This window comes from Agrilus planipennis, unplaced genomic scaffold (genome assembly GCF_000699045.2).
Source record: "Agrilus planipennis isolate EAB-ADULT unplaced genomic scaffold, Apla_2.0 scaffold42, whole genome shotgun sequence".
Classification (NCBI taxonomy): Eukaryota; Metazoa; Arthropoda; class Insecta; order Coleoptera; family Buprestidae; genus Agrilus; species Agrilus planipennis.
Genome location: NW_020438888.1, coordinates 390,501 through 413,184, shown reverse-complemented (window position 1 = coordinate 413,184; position 22,684 = coordinate 390,501). Strand labels below are relative to the sequence as shown.

Genomic DNA, 22,684 nt, shown 5'->3' with positions numbered 1-22,684 from the left:
CGTGTCCAATCAGTCTTAGGACTGACGATCTTATAATGCTGATGAACTTAGTTATGGACAGCCCCACAAATTAAAAAAAAAAAAAAAACAATACAGAAAATAGTGAAAAACGGAACTCTCGTGTGTCTGTCTGTCCGTCTTTTTCTTTTTTTAATATTGGTTCACACTATTTAATTAATTTGTTAGCAGTTAATTTTATTATTTTTGTATTAATACGTAACGCATCTATAACGAAAACATGTTGTTAGAAATGTTTATTGTATTAATCATTAAGGAATGCGTTTGTTTTTCGCTTTTACACAAACAACTAGCTAATACCTCTAACAACGTCTGGTGGTAATTCTTGGGGCTGATTTTCACGTATAATAAGTTCGTATTTTCGAGGAAATTCTGGAATGGTTTAAAATCAACAATTCAACGAAAAAAATAATAATAATAATAGTAGTGATTAATAATAAAGCCGTGAAACACGCGGAATTGTTTACCATCCAGGTAATACAATTTGATATTTTAAGAAGGAAAAAAAAAAGGGCTAATTATGATAGATGTTGATAAAATTGTAAAATAAAAGAAGGCTTGGCACGTCGATAACAAAAGAGCCGCCTTTTGCTTGGGGAAATTCGAATTATAGATATCAAAGTCAGCACATAATTAATTTCTAACTCATTTATAAACATTTCAAGGTTGTACGTACTTTAAAAAACGAAGACACTAAAGAAAAATAAAAAATGATCACTTACGGGGAACATCATCGTCGACAACTTTTGGAGCGAACAGGGCCTTAAAATGGGGCTTACAATACAGGTTACCTTCATGACTTTCGAAGGTGTCCACTCTGAAATTATTATTATAGTAATACAGGCCCTCCCAATAACACCAATAACAAAAGAAACTTAAAACAAATGACTATCTATTGAAAACAAAAGACTCGAAAAAAAAAAAACAAAATTCGACAGTGGTAATCAAAACAATATGCAAGAAAACTTACGTTAATTGTTTTTTACATTCGGTACACCTGAAGCAGCCCCTGTGCCAAACGGCCTTCTCAGCTTTGACTAATTCCATTTGGAAAACTGGTTTATCACAAGCTTTACAGTTCGAATTTTCAATTTGACCACCCTATAAAATCATCGAGCATATATTAATTACGTAAACCAGAAAACACACTGTAAAATCTTACAGAAAACTTTTCTTGGGCCTTTGAGGCGTCGGATGACCGGACGTGCAGCACATTCTTCTTCTGCAAAGCGTCGAACTTGTTGAAACTGGATTTCTACGTAAACAGATAATTCCAACATGTTAATTCTTCGCGTACTTCTGGGTTAAATCGATCGATAATAATTAGAGAAGACCGAAAGGATAGTTTGCTGATGGTCATTAATTAATAATGACCGAAAGATAACTCTCCCTATTACATAAGTGTGATTTGTAATCCTAAATAACAAATTCAGGGTGCACCTCAATTCTCCCTGCAGTTAAGCAGAACTAAATTCGAACCCGAATTTCCCAAAAATTGCCCCGTAAAGCCACCGTATTACCTCCTTATGATAAGATTCCAACATCAGATAATGAAGCCGTTCAAATGTGCGCATGCCCAAAAAAGATGGAGAACAATAAAAAAAAAATGAATAGCAACAACCAACAACCAACAACCAGACAAACAAACAAAAGTAAAATATAAAGCTGAACTCACCAGCTTCTGGATCCTATCGTTAATGTTGCCGCTAGATGCCATATCGCCTACATTAACCAGACCTTTATGGTCACAACCACAGAGAAACCTTTCTCGCTAAATACGCAATTGTTATTGTTTTATTTTATTGTTATTAGTAGTAGCAGGCCATGCACCATGCAAAAAAAAAAGATCAAACGAAATTAGCTTGTTTGGCGCCGACGAAGCTCGCACAAAAAGCCAGATCTAGATATTAGCTGACAAAATTACCATAAAAAGGGCAGAAATCAAAAGTCAAAGTTATTAATGGTTCGAAAAAGGTTTACGTTCGAAAAACAAAAATAAAAAATGAAGAAGACAGTCATTTGTTTTCAATCACTGAGCAATTGTTTTCGTGTACATTAAAGAAGTAATAATGTACAGGGCGTTTACGAAAGAATTTTAAAATTTTAGGTACAATTGATGCCTGCCCTTAATATTATCGGATAAAGGGTAGGTTAGTGATAATCTTACCAGCGCTCGTACGGACACCCCTTTGAATACTTCGATATTACGGTTGTACGTTAAATGACGAACATCGTTCAAAGACTTTGTCCTCTAATTGAGAAAAAGGGCATGCTCGGTTATTTATTTTATTGTTAATAAGAAACAATTAATTTATTTAAAGAATAATCAGCAGCGAAAACAAAATAATTTTCTATATATTGAAATCTAATTTATGATCGACTACTAAGAATTCCAAATTCATTAAATAGTATACGTATCTATAAAAAAACTAATTAATTAAATGATCAATTAACCTCTTCTATGGTAAATATCAACATTACCAACGTTGCCTCTCACAAAATTAAATTTCCGGGAAATCAACCCATTAAACAACGAATGTGTCACTAAAATCCTTTGGGTTAGTATCCAAATATTACGAAAAAACAAAAATTAAAAATGCGGCTGTTGATTATTCTTTTTTTTTTTTTTAACTGTTAAACAAAATACAACGGAGAGAAATTGTTATTTCGTACGATCGAGGAACTGATTATTTATCAAGTTGGCGATTTAAAAGCACTTTTATTTAGTCATTGTTAGTAGTATATATCGTTTAGTTTAATTGACTGCGTTTGAATGGCACATTAAAAACGAACTGGCGCAAAATCACTTTCATTACACGATACTGAGTTTAAATAATGACTGAAGTTCATTCCAGGTCTTAGACTTTATATGCCCCGTTCTGGTATCAAAACATACTACAAATGTAGGTACTATATCGAACTTTCAAAAATCCTTATTTGTTTTGTAAAATAAACACTTTAGGTGAATATTTATTATTATCAATTTGACAATATCAAAACACAAATAGAAGCTGACTATTGTATATGTATTTTCCAGTGTATGGTTGGTTATTGAAAATTTCTTCAAAAAAAATAATGATTCTTATAATCTCGAACAACGATAGTAGTTACACTATAAGGCTTCGAGACCAAAAATGTTTTTACACAAACAGCTAACTAATACCTCTAAGAACGAAAGATGGTAATTCTTGAGGCAGATTTTCACGTATAATAAGTTTGTATTTTCGAGGAAATTCTGGAATGGTTTAAAATCAATAATTCAACGGAAAAAAAATAATTGTACTACGGTAAATATCAACATTATCAACGTCGCCTCAACCAAATTCAATTTCCCGGAAATCAACCTATTAAGCAACGACTGCGTCACTAAAATCCTTTGGGTTAGTATCTAAATATTACGAAAAAAAAATAAGAATAATTACAATCTCAAACAACGATAGTAGTTATACTATAAGGCTTCGAGACCAAAAATGTTTTAACAATAGACGTTCTTCGTTCGTGTTGCCTTTTCCTTCTTTAACCTAATAGCTTTTTTGCTGAATATCATAAAGAAAATTTATTATGATAGTAATAGTTCCGCTTAAAAACTGATTTTTCCGAAAAAAAAAATAGGTATTAGAAGTTCGAGTTACATGTCAAGAAAACAAAAGATATTCGAGTTAGAAATGATATTGAGTTGTACATGTTCGAGTTACAGAATTTCCACTGTATTTCATTCTGGAATGATTAAGTCATTATAGAAATTCAGTATCGAATTTCGTATGCGAATATACAGGGTGACCAACGTTTGTCGCCCTGTATACAGGAATTATAGAAGCCCCAATCGTTCATTTGTTTACAGTAATAAGACCAAGCATGTTTGCACGTGATTATTGTCGTTTTCGCATTGAAACAACAGACTTACCCAATTGTTTCGTTCAAGTTTTCCCTTGTCTTTCTCGATTTTTGTCAAATCTCCAAAACTCCTACACTGTAGCACAAAAAGAAAAACACGAACAAAACATAAGAATGCAATATTAAAACAAAAGACGAAAATGAAAACAGCATTCCTAATGGTACAGGCATTCCAACAAAAAATGAAAACGAAACCATGCATCTTACATCTTTTATACGGTAAAGGGCAAAAGTCTAGCACTTACCAGGTTTTTAACGTTGACATTGTAAAACGAATCTTCTTCTTTAGTTTCGGTCTAAAAAAATGTTATTTCGGCTTCGGTAAATAGCATAATTAAAAAATTAAATTATTTAGAATAGTTTTTTGAAGTAATATACTAAATTTTTGTAATTTTAAATAGGTACTCATTGTACATTTAGAATGAGGAGTATCCGTAGATAAGAAATATCTTAAACATACAAAAATTTGTTTGTTCTAAAATCAGCTAATTAGTAGAAGAAATTTACATTGAATAACCGTGCCATTTGTAAATAAATAATAAATACAATCCCACTTTCTCTTCCATGAAGTTATTAGCGTCTAGGATTTCAAATAAACAACTTTTCAGACTCGCTAGATATTATGTGTTTGGATTTTTAACTATTTTAGGAGAATTTACTATGGCTATAGCTATAAAACGAAAAGAAAAAAAAATGCAGCACGCAAAACAAAAGGCGCATGAATAAAAACAAACAAAACAACCACAGAAAACAACAGAAAAAACAAAAACAAAGAAACAAACAAAAAAAAAATGACTTACGACAGATATGTTCTCTTTTTCGTGATCTTTCTTCGACTTTTTGGACTTCTTTTTCTTTACGGCTTTTTCTTCGCCATTGCGAAGATCGGCCGAGGTCTCGACATAGTGGGTTTCGGTGTGAGTGACCGTACTCTGCGTATACAGGGAGGTCATAAGTCAAACGAATGACTTTTAACGCGAACAGAACAAGTGCAGTTTTAATAATGTACAAAAAAACAAAAATTAAATAAAATTACAATGCGAGTCGAGCCTCCTTGATTAACGGGAACAAATTATTTATTATTGCTGCAAAATCAATTTATTATGCTTACTGGAATTTTAACGAACACATTTTGCTTCACTCGACTTTTTCTAGTAAACGATAATGACATAAAACATAAGCAATTGTTTCTATTGTGTATCAACATAATAATAATAATAATAATCGTTTTAATAATAAAACAAAAGGGAGTTTTACACCGCAGTTAGCTATCGCGAAAGCATAAATAATTGGAAAATTAGTTGTTTTTTGGCATTGCCTTTTTGTTAACACATTCGCATATCGCGAGTGAAAATCACAAAAGGAGCTTTGAACCTAACAATAATTAATCAATTTTTTTTGTTTGGTATTACCTAGTACGTGATAACATTACGTGTCTTTCTTAACAAAGAAAATCAATAGGAAATTCCAAGAATCCATTTATAATGCTTATTTTCCTGAAAAGATTCTATATGGGACTGTCCTGGGAAGGGGCAAGTGGAAAGGGAGGGGGGATTTACGTTAACGATTTTAGAACTGGAAGGTTGGTACCTCTAAAACGAAATTGGGAGGTAGAGTTAAGAATTATTGAGGAATTTTTACTTTGCATAATTTATAGAGATGCAAATGCGAATTCGAAAAATAAACAACCCCTATTAAGTAATTAACGGTAAATACACATTTTTAAGACTGCACTTGTCGAATTTTTCATATTTTTCTTAATAAAAATCACGCAGATTAACCAGAAAAAAAAACAAACATACAAAACTTTCAACAGATAATAAAAAGCTAACAACACAAACAAACAAACAATAGAAGCGCGCTGAACGAAAACAAGAGAATAAAAAAAAAAAAAAATGGTGCACTTACGCAGTTGTTTTGAATGTTAGAGCAAGCGTTATTAGTTGCGGCGGTTTCTTTAGTTGCTACGACAGAATTACTCTCGAACTTGCTTATTTTCTTCATTATGTTGAAGCTTTTCAGTTCCTCGAGTTCTTTTTCTTCCGCCTTCTGCAGCACAATCGATTCGTTCACGTCCGTTTTCATGAAGTGCATCTTCAACGATTTGACCTTTTCAGTTTCGAACTTGCTAATCGACTCGACAGTGGTCGTTGCAACAACGGCCTCCTCATCATCAACATCATCATCACCAATAATCGTCCTCTTCACTTCGGTTGTTGTTTCGACATCGTTGCTGTTATTCTCAATCGTTTCCGATGTTATTTCTTCTTTATTATTCAATTCCGCCTCTTCCGGCTTCCGGTCGACAAAATCCGACTGGTCACCGGAAGACAAGTCTCTCGCAACATCGGGTTTCTGTTCGTCTTCGATTTGTTTATCGGGAACGGACTTGCGGTCTTCTTTTGTTTCTTCTGCTTGGTCTCCTGAAGGCGAACCTTTCGTTATTGTTTCTGTTACTAGTTGTTCTTCCTCAACATTTGAAGATTCACGAGGAGGATTTTGGATTTCAATTGTTTCTGCTTCGAGACTGTCTTTGAGTTCGTCGGAGTTTTGGGGAGGTGGCGACGGAACGGGGACCCTGTCGTCGTTGTTTTCGACAAATTCGATTTCGTTTTGTATGAATTTTGACGTTTCGGCCTTGAAGTCGCCGTTGCCGCTGTTCTCTTTCAGATTGAGTACGTTTTCGACTTCGACGTCGCCGCTTATCTCCGACCCCGCGGCTTTGCACTCGCTGCTGCTACTCCTCTTCGACGTCTCCCTAATGACCTCGACGTTTTCGTAAATGCTCTCCAAATTGTCCGCATGTTCCTGGAGGAACTCGGCGTTTTCGTAAATGGCCTCACCCGCGCCACTTCCGTTTTCCAAAATTCCCGTCGTTTGTATCTCTTGTTCTTCAGACTTTGAATTGTCCTCGTCTATGTCGTGTTTAGAATCGGCCTCGCTCCCAGGTTCCAGGATCTCGCTGTCGGCTTCGCTTATGGTGACGTTGGGGTCGAATATAGGAACTTCTTCTTTTTCAATTATTGCGACGACACCCTCAGTTTCTTTGTGGTTCATATCAGTCTGGGTTTGGAGCGCCTTGAGGAAATCGATGTTTTCTTCGGAAGGGGTAAGCATTGGGGAGGTAACGGTCTGGGTAAAGAGAAGACACGAAGTGTCGTCCGTGGACAGGAGCATCCTGTCTTTCGCCGATTTCGTTTCGGGTGTGGTTTCGACGTTGGGATCAGAGAAATCGATCAGACATGTGGCGGGAAGCTCAAGAATTGGCTTGGACGCGACATGGTCGACTTGGTCGGCGTACAAATCGTGGGGGATGGTTTTCACCTGGTGTGGGGGCAATTTGGGTATGTCGTAGACTGGTTCGGGTTTGGTTAAGTCTCTGGTTTCAGTCTTGGTCTCCAATTGACGGACGTCTTCGCGGTATCCATTCTTTTGGTCTGTTTCTGATGAACTAAGTGCAGTCTTCAGATTGTTACTGATATGGTCCCTTTCTATGTCGATAAAGTGTTGGCTACCGCCGTTTGTCAGATCGGGTAATATTATGTGATTGTTTCTAGGTTCACTGTCGACCTTGTCGATTCCGTTTTTTAACGTTTCGATGTTTTCGTAGTGCGTTTCCGGCGATATTCTGACGGGCTGGCCATCTTCGAACGTTTCATCATCCTAAAAGTTAGTCGGTACAAGAAAAACTAGTTTTCCAAACATTTTTTATAAAGAGCCTGTCTTAAATAGCAGACGAAAATAATGACAAGTACCTAATCGTAATTCTATACTTATAAAAAATGCTTGGAAAAAAATTACACACATTGTTCATGCAGTTTTTTAGTCTTAAGTTAAATTCTTCCATCAAACTCTCTTCCAAATTTTCATCAGGATCACTTACAATCCTTGACTTCTTCACAGTTTCAGCCATCTGCAAAAAAAAAAAAAGAAAAAAACTACTCGCAAAACTACATTTTGTTCATCATTTATTCTTAGACGTAACTGTATTAAAACAAAACTAACGAAACCGAACGACGATTCTTGTTTATGATTTTGTTTTCTTTTCAGTTGTTTCTTGTTTCAAACAGTTACAGAAAAGCAACGAATGTAACAAAAACCGAACATCGACTAATTGTTTTTCATGTTATTATTACGATTTTGTTTACGCTATCAATTGTTCATTTTTGAACAATAAACGAAAGATTTCTGTTCCGCTAACGAAATTAAAGAAAACTGTTAACAAAAGCCACTTTATCTGAATGTCTGAAATTATTTACCAAGTTGGAGCAAAAATTTTCGTACATTTACGTAAATATATCTGTGCATGTACAGGTAGCTATGTTTATAACACATTCACAGCATTCATATTTCTGTACTTAAGTCGCGGATTCGTATATGAAAAGCTCGTTAGCGATTAAGCTATAAATCTCAGTCTTCTCTTTTTTGTTTGTCGACTAGGAAATCGCTTTAAAAATATTAACTGTCAAGCCTACAACACCAAATTACCCTTAATCACGTACATACTTCGCCCACTTAAATATAATAGAAACACATTCGTCAAGCAATTATCACAAAATTAGACAATTTACAGCAGTGGCGTACGTAAGGTCACTGGAAACGCGTGCCCTGTAATAGATAAAATACATAACAGCCTAGGCGGAATTGAAATTCGTAACTAGCTACCTCGTCTTTCTTTTTTTTTGGTCTCAAGTCTTAACCGCAATTAGTTTACGTTGTATAACACAGACTTTAAGTAGCATTTAAAAGAAGTAGGTGCTGTTTCTCACAGAAAAAACACGGTGTACCTACGTACTCTATTATAACCGTTAAACTTTTTTCCAATGGCAATGGTGATGGACTCTCTTTGTGTCGATTGGCATCACGCACAATTTAACTACTAATCGAGCGTTGCAGTAGAAATTGTTCAAAAAAGTAAACAACTCAAGCCGATTTAGGTAACGAGAACACTTTCAGTTTTATACATAGAGATCAAAGAGAGCGTCGGACATCTGCATTGTTTTGTTTCTTCGGTATAAACAACAATGTAGCATCGAAACAATTGTTGATGAATTCGTTTCAACACGACGGTTTTCAATTGTCTTTAATAGCAAAACTGTTTCTCTAAGGGTTCATTTGTTTTTAAAACTGCTATCGTTAAGCATTAGATATTCAGGACTTTTGGAACAATTGCAACATTTTTTCAAATTTCCAATTAAGTCAACTTTACAGTCAATGTACACAATATCATTAAAATACAAACGAGATATTATCTTAATCTCATTTGGATTATTGATAAGAAAGAAATTAGTGACATATGCATGCGAAATTAAAACTAAATAACTGATCTTAATTTTTAAATTTCATATAAATTTCCCGAAAAGAATTTTGAAATCGATTCCTGTCTTTGGGGTTGTAATAATAAGATAGAACGAGATCGTTCTCAGAGTTGATGTGTAAGAAGCTTTTGTTTATTCAACGCATTCACTGAAAGAACATATGGCCAAAAGTTCTTAAACAATGTTTGTTCAGTAGATGATGAGTGTCGAAAAATAATTTCAGGCTGGTGCAATAACAAGCTATACTGGCCTAAATTCAATATCCTCTATCTGTATGAATAACGGTTAAAAATGAAACCACAAATACAACATGTTGTCCAGTAGTAGAACATGTTGTTCTTCCTCGCGGAAATGAACGAAAAAACGTAAAAAAGTAACAGAATAAAACAAAACAAGGAGCAACTTGTTTTTTTTTTTAAAACAAAACACTATCGAATTCGAAAAATAAAAACTGTAGTCGTAAACAATGAAATAATAAAACAACAAGAGAAAACGAAGAAAATAGTATTGCATTCGCTAAAATGTCATCAAAAGAATACAAAAATTTGCCCTAAAACCGAATATACATTAGTTGTAGTAGTAATTGAATATTCAAGGGTTTCGCACCCCATAAATACCCTTTGGACCGGCTGACAAACTATCTCATAGGCAAAGTCCTACTTTATATGATATTTAGAGCTAGGATACCAAAAATTATTGTGGAACAACAAAAACCTCCACTAAAACGTTATAATTTAGTGTTAGGGGGTTTCGTACCCTGTAAATAACCGTCAGACCGGCTGGAGTCAGGATACAAAAAATTACTGTAGAACAAGAAAAACTTCCACTGAAAAGTAATCCTTTAATGTCAAAGGGTTTCGCACCCTGTAAACAACCCTCGAATCCTTGCAAACTATCGGGTTGTTCGAAAAGTCATTTCGTTTTTTCCCGACAGAGGATTCAATTGTATTCTTTTGCACCCAACTTCACATTTAAGCCGTATAATTTTTATATGCTTTGAGAGCTCATATAGCAAGGCTTGTGTGTGAAAAATTCCAATTAATTCTACGCAGTAGTTTTTGGTTGGTGCCCTTTTAAATATGGAGAGCGATAAGCAGCATTTTCGACATATCTTACTGTTTTACTACAGAAAGGGTAAAAATGCTGTTCAAGCCAGAAAGAAATTGACTGATGTGTATGGAGAAGGTGTGTTGACAGTACGCCAGTGCCAGAACTGGTTCGCTAAATTTCGATCCGGCAATTTTGATGTCGAAGATGCACCACGTTCGGGAAGGCCGGTTGAAGCTGATAAAGACGCGATAAAGGCATTAGTTGATGTGAACCGGCGAATAACAACACGTGAGATCGGATTGAGGTTAAATTTATCAAATTCAACAGTTTATGACCACTTGAAAGGCCTGGGATTATCCTCGAAGCTCGATGTATGGGTTCCCCATGTTCTCACAGAGAGAAATCTGTGTCGCCGCATTGACGTCTGCGATTCGCTTCTCAAACGTCACGAAAATGATCCGTTTTTGAAGCGCATCATCACTGGGGACGAAAAATGGGTTGTATACAACAACGTCAAACGCAAGAGGTCATGGAGCAAAAAAGATGAACCGGCTCAAACCATTTCCAAAGCCGATATTCACCAAAAAAAGGTGATGCTGTCTGTTTGGTGGGATTTTAAAGGAATCGTTTTTTTTGAGCTTTTACCGGATAACACAACGATTAATTCGGAAGTCTACTGTCATCAGCTGGACAAACTGAATGATGCACTTCAACAGAAAAGGTCAGAACTAATCAACAGGAAAGGTGTAGTGTTTCACCAAGACAACGCGAGACCTCACACAAGTTTGGTCACTCGCCAAAAGCTTTTACAGCTTGAATGGGATACAATGCTACACCCACCATATTCTCCAGACCTGGCACCATCGGATTATTATTTGTTCCGGTCACTCCAAAATTTTTTAGACGGTAAAACCTTCACCTCAAATGAGGAGGTCAAAAACCTCCTCGATCAGTTTTTTGCCAGCAAAGACCAAAAATTTTATGAGCGTGGAATTATTCTACTACCAGAAAGATGGCAAAAGGTGTTGGACCAGAACGGTCAATATATAAATAATTTAATAAAGTATTTGTTTATTATACGAAAACTGTCTTTCATTTCCACAAAAAAAAAACGAAATGACTTTCCGAACAACCCTATAGAAGAGAAATTCCCACAACGAAATGTATACATAAATAATTTCTGTTCGACAAACGTTTTGTCTTTCCTGTATAGCACTTGAAGAACAGCCCACCACATTCAATTAATCTATCAAATTGGATTTAATCAGATAATTTCTTGTTAAAAACGCGTAATATTATACGACAACGGTTTTGTGGCGGCTTTAAATAAATAAACAATGTTAACGTAATTATCCGTCTAATTACTTTTCATTTTGTTAGTGCGGTAGGTAGTGCAGGTGTATAGAAAAAAAAATATCAAAATTTTCCCACTGAAATGTAGGTAGCGACCAAAACATGCGCCACATCCAATAGAAGTTTAATAAATAAAAAGTTGCAAGTCACTATCGATTCCGGTAATCTTTGAGGAGGACTTCTTCCTTGTACCTTCTTGATTGCTGGGTCACGTTTATGAAATCGTTTTGGATTATTAAAATGTCGTTTTTGATATCAAAAACCGCTTGAAAAGAAAAAGGAACATCGCTTCGTCAAGATATGGACGAAATGCACCAACGTACGGTGATGATCTCAAATTTACTACACAATTGCACAAGCGCTTAACGAAAAAGAAACTGTTGTTACTGTAGCATGTCGTCTACCGACAAGTAGATAATTACAACACTAACTAATCTCCCGTTCAACAAACATAAAAACAGATTCTCCATAATCACTGTGTTCCTCCTGACTTACTCTTTCATTTGATACCCCACATCAATTTATGGGCTATGGGGAGGGGCGGGGGGTTAATCATAAATATAAAATCATTTAATGTACGCGTAGACAGTTTGTATTGGTTGTTGTCATTTGTCAATCGCTGGTGCATTTGTTTATCTTCGCAATTTTAAAAGAAGATGACCGATCAAAAGCACCTTTGAAGTCATCCGCGAAGCGTGAACATCTTCAAGTTCGTGACTATTATGATGTGAAATGTGTCGTAAGTCGTCGTCCATTTGGTGGCTGATGATAATAACTGGAGAAGTACAGTTTCTGAATGCCAATCGAGATGTTTCATTTTATTTATATGTTCCTATTTGCAATTTAGCTATTCATTGGCCTTTAGAAGAGCAAAAACTTAGTTTACATAGTGCACCTTCAGTCACCTCTTTCTTTCTCCTTCCAAGCTCGTAGTTATCTAACTGGGACCAAAAGGCTTTTTTGCTAATTACTTTTTCGCATTCATATGATAATTGCACAGCTTTAAAATAAATTACTTGTGTAATGCACTTCTTAAAACAGTTGCGAAAAAAAAATGACTGGGCACTTATACGTATATAAAAACAAATTCCAACAAAAGTCGAAAACAAAATCCTAAAATAAACAAACGAACTTTTTTTAATTATAAAACTACGCAGGCATTTGTTTCATTTGCTATTTAGTGAGTTGTACTTTTGCAATTACAAGTACTGTACACAATTCAGTTGTGATGTTCATACAGCATACAATTTAATTGCTGTTAATGTAATAATTAATAAGAGAGCATCGAACTCTTGTTTCGCGCAGACCGTAATACTGAACTAGAGTTCCATCTGTATGTTGGTTTGTATGCATATTTTTATTTATTCGTAAAACGATCTGTGTCTTGTGCGTTTGACGTAAAGGACATCAAAGTCACAAGTAGTTTTGTTTGAGAATCAACCAGGCCATTTAAGAGACTATGAAAAAGCACTTTATTAAAATTAACAAACTATTACGTATTTTTCATATTTGACGATTGAGGACAATCTGTCAGCTAGACGTGAAAAACTGTTGAAAATTGAACGTTTTCAGATGAAAATTGTAGAAAAACGACTAAATGTATGTGAAATTCTGTAAAGGCGTCTATTTAAAATTAAATCGAGTTGGAAGTAAACAACTGGAAAAAACGAACGGGTCTGAATTTCTATATTCGGGTGTATGATTGGTTGCATATCATGTTTAAACTTGAACGGGATTAGTCTGTTTTTTCAACGATGTAGTAAGGTAATTATCGTACATTAATGTAATAATAACAGATAATTATCAAAAACATCTTTCGGAAATGTAAATTTACTCTGTTGGTTTTGTTCGTTCCTTCTCTGCGACTCATACTGTATCTCCTGGACTTAATGAGCGATATTTCTAAACCGGGTACCAAGTCGACCGTTTCGAGTTTAACAACCCGCCTCTTGCCAGCCAGGAAACACCGGAATATCCATTTAACATTTTATTATTTAATTTTATAAGTGCTGAATTCATATTATATCTATTAAGTTCACTGACGATGAGCCTGTCGTCACTTGAACTGCGTCCACGAAACAATCGAACAAAAATAAAAAAACGAACTATTATTATTATTATTAAGAGGCAGTGCCGCCTCTGTTACCGCTACTGAAGGACTATTAAAAGAAAACAGTTTGATGCAACAGCCACTTACGTAATAACTTTAATTATTACTGAGCTAAATTAATGCGGTTGCAATTACTGGCTCGATCCCATCTTAATCTCGACACATACACACACACACAAACGGCATTAGCACGGTTTTGTGTCCGTTTGTTCATTAATAAGGTAGACTCTGAAAATCTTGTAATGATTTGTTTCGATCGTGTATCAAATGTCTTTTATGAAGACAATTGAATCGATACCGCCACATACATGTACGTACTTATAACAAACAGGAAAACAATCGCCGCAAACTGTTTTGATTCACCGCCTACCGGGCAAATAGACTTGGCTGATAAAATGGAACAATTTATAGATATACGTACATGTATCAAGCTAAAATTTATCGCTAACAGTTGTTACCAAATCCAAAAATTTGTCGCTGATTTGTTACCAAATCGAAAAATTTGTCGCCCCACCCGGTTACTGGAAAATAGACGAAATGTATTAAGCTCTGGCATTGCATATAGCGAATCTCCAAATAGAAATAACAAATTAGCGACAAACTTTTGGATTTGGTAACAAATTAGCGACAAATTATAGCCTATACAGTATTATTCATGTCTTTTCTGTTTCGAGATGAGCTATGTGTAACGCCAGCGCTTGACATCAGGCTAGCATTTCGTGTATTTTCCAGTAACCGACTGAAGCGACAAATTTTTGGATTTGGTAACAAATTAACGACAAATTTTTAGATTTGGCAACAAACTACCGATAAATGTTTTGATTTGGCACCAAATTAGCGACAAATTTTTGGATTTGGCACCAAATTAGCGACAAAATTTTGAATTTGCCAAGAAATGATTGAATTTGGCAACAAATAGCGACAAATTTTTGGATTTGGCAACAAACTAGCGACAAATTTTTGAATTTGCCAAGAAATTATTGAATTTGGCAACAAATTAGCGACAAATTTTTGGATTTGGCACCAAATTAGCGATAAATTTTTGAAATTGGCAAGAAATTATTGAATTTGGTAACAAACTAAGGACAATTTGAATTTGAATTTTATAAATTACAAATATAATTTTGTCTTGCTAGCTTGATATGGTTATAATTTATGATATTATAGTTTGTTTCTCCCTGTTCATATGCAGAAAATCGGTAATCGCTTGGCACTTTATCGCTAGGTAAATGTCACACAGCATTTACAGGAAGTATCGAGTAAACAAATCATTTATTTGGCCTGTGACGTCCAAACTAGGGAACGGAAGTTTGTTAACATTGGACAGGAAATTTTGGTAACAAGCCGTGAAAGCTGCCTGTTACACTTTAACCGATAATAAATCTTGTTGTTCGTCATTTGTCTCGATAGCTACGTACAAGAATTCTGCGAACGTGAATGTATAAGAAAAACAAGACGAAAAGATCCAGAAGTGACATATCGACCCGAAATTTCCGTAATATGGCATTTGTTGTTGTTAAATCAATTTTGTTTGTTTGTCCATTATCAAAAAGATCGAAAATCGCACATTTTGGTTAAAATTTTCAGAAAAATTCCAAAAGATGCGCGAAATACTGCGAAAATATTCGATTTAACGTTTTGACTACTTGGATTTTTTTAAAAATATATCCGATTTCTACAATGGCGAATTAAAACTACGAAAAACGCGTTTTTGTTTTGCAATCAATTCATTACCATCTGTCTCCTCTCATAATACAATATTTTAGGATAATTAAAAGAATTAGTGAAAAAGTGACAAAGTGTTCATCGTGGTGAATTGATGACTAATTAATAATAGAAGTGTTAATTAGACGCAAAATAGTTAAATAAGAATAGTAATAGCGACAGAAGGTGTTAAAAAGTAGAATATCCTTTTTGACTTGAAACGCAGAATATCATTTTTGGGCTTAAAAGAAGAAAAAAAATCATACTATCTCCCCGACGCTTCCACCATATTTTTCAGTATGTCCGCTAAAAAAGGATTTTTGTATGCCTACAGGAAGGCAAAGAAGAATTCTTCCTTTACTAAAATATTATTTACTTTTTTCAACGATTTGCAATAGGAAATAGTAAAGTATCTTGGGACGAAATCGCGACGTTTAAAATGGAAATCTATTTTCAGAAGTTGCGAAGTCGTAGGTACGTCGTGCGCCGGTCCACCTGGATCAAATTTAATAGGACCTTAGTCGATTTGGCGCCCAGAAAAGTCATAAAATACACCAAAGTCCAAAATAGCTACACGAGGTGACGGCTTTATGAATCTATGTGGCCGTTTCGCCGATTTCTGCTATCATCGGTTTTCGCCTGTCACAATTCTAGCAAATCTCGACTGTTACTTATTACGAACACCAAAAAAAAAACAACCGAAAAACGAAATTGGAAAAACATTTCGATGTCTATTAATAACGCATCAAATGTAATCGCCCTCCTACAAAATACACTCATATACAGGGCGATAATAAAATCCTTTTGTAAAACATTCATGTGCAGGACGACACATAAACGAAATAAAGTTTTTAATTTATAACTTCTATGAATAATCAAGTAGAAATCCTTCATACAGGACCGTCTCTTTTACAATTGCCGATAATCTCAACTTTTGTGAAAATATCGCATTCTAACTGAATCCTTGTTAGACTAAAAAGACGCATTGCGTATAAAAACAAGTGGAATTATTAATAGTAGTAACAAAAGAATGCTTACTTACATTTGTAATCCCTCTGCAACTGTTTCTTTAACCTGTAAACGAAGAAAAGTGACATTAGTGTCTGTGTTATTTTGTTTTAAAACAAAATAATAAAAACTCTTATTTGTTTCGAACACGTTTTTACATAATTCTGCACAATTTGCGGACATTGTGCAAGGCGAAAACAAAAAATAAAAATCTTTTTTTTTTTCCACCCCTATTTCCGTATTTCTACGTATTCTGGACCAATAGAATCACGCTCTAATTTAAAACCACTTAAGTAGCGACAAGTTTATATGTAGGGAAAACTTCTTTCGACTCGGCCAACAGTAATGGTAAGTAATCGACTTTCCAACAAACCGACAGACACAGATACGTCCAAATACACCGACACACATGCATACAGGCACAAGGATACGTAACTTAGTCGTAATTTTCGTCGATAAATCAACAGTGTCGGCAAGCCCTACAACGTATAACGGAAAGCGGATAAAAGTCTCATCGTAAAAGTCAAGGTTGGTCCTAAAGTTCCAACGCCTTCTACGATACAATACATTAAACACATGCCCATTTATACGGCTAGTTAATAAAAGCTAAACTTTCAGCTTATTCCCAGTTAGAATTACTCCATTCCCAACTAACCAGCAGATACGTATTAGAAACAAATTAGGGACAAACAAATGAATGCCTGACCGTCAACTGTTCGTAGATATTTAAACGGGTCCAACTGGTTAATGAATTCAACAAAAAGGGTCTAAATCTCAGAACTATTGGTTAGCAATGTTTTTGGTATATCAAGAGGGGTATGATGTGAAAGGTCTGACATTAAGGAACTCAAAAATATTTTTTCCGAAGTATTAGGTGTTATATTTCTAGAGATACTCCTGAAAATGTTCTCTACAAATGAATGCTTGACATCAGTTTCGACTGTCAACTGTTCGCAGAAACTTAAACGCAACTAACTGGTTAATGACTAACAAAACAGGGTCTAAACCTCTGAACTTTTGACTAGCAACTTTTTTTGGTCTATCAAGTGGGGTATAAAGGTCTGACAGTAAGGAACTCAAAAATATTTTTTCCGAAATATTAGGCGCTATATTTCTAGAAATATTCCTGAAAATGTACTCTAAGATAGAAGGACAAATGATGAAGTTCATCACTCGTCCTAGCGATACTCCAGGAAGCAACTCCAACCGAAGACAGCCTTTAAACCTGAATCAGGATTCAGGACTGTATAAGTTCACCTCATCATCATAAAGTCGTCAGTCCTAAGAGGGGTTGGACACGCACCTCCACTCTTTTCTATCCTGAGTTAATCTTCGCATTTCCCTTAAACTAGAACATCCCGGATCCTTAACTATTTGCGAAACAGCAACCTAACCTCTATTCCTCGAACTCCTGTTTCTGCCTCTAATATGTCTCTGACTAGACCATCATGCACCCCTACAGCTCCGTGCTCTAAATATACACCTTTAACAATCTTTTTCGAATTTCTAAATTAACCGTTCGCGAGCACAGCAGTGACCTCTTTTTATTGAATGTGACTCGACCCTGCGCTGTCCTCTGCTTTATATCCCTATACTCCTTCCGTCCTGACTTATCTGACTTCCTAGATACTTAAAATCAGTCACTCCTTTAAATCTTTCGTCTCCCATCTTTATATTCGCTCTTTCCCTACTTTTTATTCCCTTATTTTTGTTTTACTTTTATTTATTTTCATACAACACTGTTTTGTCAATATCGCTTCCATTTTATTTATAGCAATCTCTAAGTCCTCCTTGCTAGATGCTAATACTGCTATATCATCTGCAAAAAGCATATTAATCTTTTGCCCCTGTATATCTATCCCTACAGTTGTACTGTCTTTAATGATGTCGATCGCGTCTTCGATGTATAGATTAACAAGTAGCAGTGACAGTGTGCATCCCTGTCTGACTCCCTTCCTAATATTTACTTCTCTACGTTGCAGCCCCAGCTCTATAACTGCCTGTTGCTCTTTATACAAACTGAGTATCACTCTTCTATCTCTGTAAGTTACCACCTTTATCAGTTTGCAAAACATCCCCTTTGGAGAAAACTCGAAATTTAACACTTTTTAAGAAATTCGCAGAAGGTATACTAAATGTACGCATTGGTTTTCGACTGTGTCAATTTTGATCATGTTCTCTGATTCATTCTTACCAACATTCTGTGCTTCGTAAACGTTGGAATGTGACCCAAAACGGCGGAATCCAAGTCAACTTGATTATTTTGTTATCTCCGTTGACGGCAAAGAATAATAATGTCTACTTAAGAACTTTGTCGAGGATTTAAGGAGAAGCATTTGTAAATTTTATTGTATTATCGCCCATTAGCCGTCAGCTAATGACACTGCATCCTGACCTACTGCTCCAGAATGGTAATACAAATAGCGTTTGTTTATTAATTTACGAAGAAAACTCGATCTCAACGAACAACAAACAACAAACGAACGAAACGAAAGAGTCACTGATGATCTTCTTTTGTTAATTATCTTTCTCTTGTTTTTCCGATTGTTCAAATTCTTTCACTAATCATAAAATAACCAATCACCTATGTATGTAATCCAATGTAGCTGCTAATCTGGGTTAAATTTTTTACTTCTTGTTAATACGTAGGTACATATAATTGTTTGAATAGACGTTATAAAAAAAAAATCAAAGCCTACATCTTCGTACCTACACTCCATTCTACTTGACTAATTTGTATTTTAGACAAGATCAATTAGTTTATTTACATCCAATATCTAGTTATTCCAATTAGTTCCCATGACTAAGCCAATCAATTCTTGTTAGTTAGCCATAGGTAGGCACCAATACCTACAGTTAAAAAAATGGAATGGCTGCCTAATTAGGATTCGCTAATTAATCCATTACAGATATATATCTAAACAAAGCAGAATCGACGCCAATCTTTTCTGCACAATTTTATTTTCTGTTTCCACCTAATACCTACTGTTACACTTGTTGCTCAATTGAATCACAATATCTAAATCTCAAAAAGAAAACATGTGAAAGCCTATATCGGTCACTCAATTGTTCCGATGGGTGGAAATTACATTATTCCTTAACTGTAGTTTTTGTTTATGGTGATTCATATTAGAAAAATGCACTTCCGATGGATGCATTTCTACTTTTGTGATAAGGCCATATTCCTGATGGTGCTACGTATTTGTTTATCGTAGAACGCAACGATAATTTTTCTATTTCTATTTACACGCTAGACAAATTAATAGATACCAATATTTACCCTGTGCGTTACCCGCGTATGACCGATAAAAATACATTTTATCAATTCCGACAAGTTTACACACATTACATAATACCATGCACGAATAATATAAAATACTAATAATAATAATCAATCTATAAATACATGAATGTATCTATGTCTTTTTCATATTTATAAAAAAAGGCCCTGAAGAAGGTTTAACAAACAAGACAATAAAACAAAAGGAAAAAGAAATAAAACGATGCGCAAGTGAAACGTACACGTGCGTCGGGCGGCGTCGGCGTCTTTCATGGCGACGCCAACTACGACAACGGGACGGATTTAGCACAGGCTGGTGTTTCCGCATTCTGACAAATTGAAACCTACCTAACGAAGGTAAAATAGCAACACATATACCTAACACATGTGGATAAGTGTTTACCTGTACATGTATATTGCTAAAGGATAATTAAATTTGTAATATAGACAAAAAGTCTCGGTAAAAAATATCTTACTACACCCCTGTACCACAGTAAATGAAGAAAATGGACACAACTCATATAGATTCAAAAAACTGAAACAAAAACCAATCAGAACCGGATTAGGACTGACTGACTAATAATTTCAACTTTTAATAGTTAATTATTCGATAACTAAGAGTTTTACAAAGAATCTAAAAGAATTGGAAAAAGGTACCAAAGTAGACCATGAATATAGACAAAACTCATCATCAAAATTTGGAAAAATCTCTTATTACCCCCCTGTCTAACTACTGCATTACAAAAGAGAAACAAAACTAAAAAAAAGAAAAACATTTGAATACTGAAAAACAAAATAGATATGTGTTACATTCGATTGTTTACAAAAACAATTTTAATGAGGGCTTTTGTTTTATTTCCTCGGTGTACTGATTCAAAAAACTAAATTGATATTGATTGATCATCACCCCTTTCAACTTTTAATCCTTAATTACCGAATGATTATAATCGATTAAATTTAAAATAAAAAAAAAACAAATGTCTTAGACTTTCTCAATGAATTTTTGACGGAGTACTCGCTCTTACAACCCCTATACATTCTTAATTCCACGCAATATACTACTACAGGATGTTACTACTTACAATTTCAAACTACAGGAACCATGGCACCTTTACATTATATTTTTACTACTGCAAAACGCCCGGTATATTAAATGCGTTTTAGACGTTTTATAAAACAAGTTGTGCAGTGTATATTTCTGGATAATTTAGTAATAAATCAGAAATTAAAAGGTCGCCACCGTGGATGATTTACAAGCCACATCTCTTAGTGGTAATGTATCATACTATTAAATGCTTATGACGGAGGAAGAAAACAAAAACGAGTGAACTAGGTACACACATGTACCCATATACAAGTACATGGCACCTTAGATCTTACTGTGCTCACCTACATGTATAGTAACATCACACAGAAATAAATTGTACGCAAACATGTGCGAAATGTTCTTCATAATTAATAATAATTAAAATAATTTTGGAAATAAGACGTGTGATGTTAAAATAGACGATAAGGTTTCCGCGTTTGTGATATCTATATAAATCGCTCCCTTCTCCTACGCCATTGGTGAAAACAGTCGCGAATCGTACCTTCCGGTACATATAATAAGTTTCGCTTACTTTGAAAATGAAAATCTATTTCGGGTCAACTAGAAAATTTTTGCTATCTATTTTTAAAGTAGTCTCTTATTAGAAGACGGGAAAACAACTGGACGGTTAAAAATTTTTCGTAACAACCAATTAGAAAGATTCTTTTTTTTTTGCTGTTTACTCTATTACAATAATGCTTTTATCATAATAATTACATTAATAAACCGACTGATAAAAATTGAGCGAGTTGTTCTTTTGTTTTATCAATGTTAACGTTGCATTTGTTATCATTTGTTACACACAATTCCGCCTATAAACTGAATAAACAAAATTAACAAAACAATTGTCATAGAATGTGACGTTAATACATGAATAAATGAGTATATCGTTGGATATTTTTAGGGCGTTTTACAACCTGTAGCCGAAAATAGCAAATATTACGCCTTTTTATTATAAACAAATGAATGAAACAGGCGCAATGCCTCAATTCCCCCGTCGATCAAACACAATCAAATTCCTACTCCGAATTTTCAATTACACATTTTATTAAAAAAAAATCGGTTGTCTGTAAGGCCTTTTTACTGACGATAATTGAACGTGACAACGTCATAAGAAAATACTGATGGAATGGTTTCATTTTTCAAAAGAAAATTTTAATTTTATTTGTTTGATAGATATTTTGTATGGATATAGAGAAGGAGGTAAATGGAAATGTATTATTGTATAGCAGCTGTCCACGCGGACGCATCGCTCACTCAAGTAGGAGAGAGACAGATGTCGAACGCTGCCGAACGCGGAGGCCGATTGTGCCTCTTTGTCGCTCGTTCCGCGCTCTCGCTTGCACTTCAAGCCTTAAATGGAACGCCTCAGAGCGAGGTAACGCCGCATGAGTCATGTTTTTTCGTGCGTGCAGCCGGCTCCATCGAATTATAAGACGTTGTCACGTCAAAACATTCAAACATTCGAATGAGAAGAAATTTCTGCGATTAGAAACCAGCTCAATAACATGTACTTATAATACGAACACATAGATACTTTTAGTAAATTCAAAAAGTAGTGTCATTCACCATATAATTACCATTGTTTTCTATTGGGGAAGTACCTAACAGCTATCTACCTATACATTAGATGTCCACTTGAGAGACAATCGGACTATAACAACTAACCATTAAAATTCATAGTCGCTTTCTGTCGTATTGTTCGAAAAGAAATAGTGAAACATTTGGGCAGAGAGATAGCAAAACAAAATCGGCACGTTTTTTAAATAATGGAGGAAAAATCAGTATTCAGAGCAGTCCTTGTAAATAATTTGCATCCGGCTTATTCGAATTTGAATGAAAAGTGTAGCTTTCACGACGAA

At 34.9% G+C, this 22,684-nt stretch overlaps 1 protein-coding gene across 1 annotated transcript in view; it reads right to left on the bottom strand.

The window, feature by feature from the left end:
- Positions 1-22,684, bottom strand: part of LOC108744871 — a 52,663-nt gene that overhangs the window by 10,267 nt on the left and 19,712 nt on the right. The window contains exons 2-13 of the mRNA XM_025981800.1: positions 16,490-16,521; positions 7,718-7,825; positions 5,821-7,575; positions 4,713-4,844; positions 4,158-4,208; positions 3,923-3,988; positions 2,186-2,269; positions 1,694-1,789; positions 1,181-1,273; positions 989-1,119; positions 741-835; positions 319-390 (exon numbers count right to left, since the gene is read on the bottom strand). Coding sequence (XP_025837585.1) covers positions 319-390; positions 741-835; positions 989-1,119; positions 1,181-1,273; positions 1,694-1,789; positions 2,186-2,269; positions 3,923-3,988; positions 4,158-4,208; positions 4,713-4,844; positions 5,821-7,575; positions 7,718-7,825 — 2,683 coding nt within the window. The 5' untranslated portion in view covers positions 16,490-16,521. The remainder of the gene's footprint in view (positions 1-318; positions 391-740; positions 836-988; positions 1,120-1,180; positions 1,274-1,693; positions 1,790-2,185; positions 2,270-3,922; positions 3,989-4,157; positions 4,209-4,712; positions 4,845-5,820; positions 7,576-7,717; positions 7,826-16,489; positions 16,522-22,684) is intronic.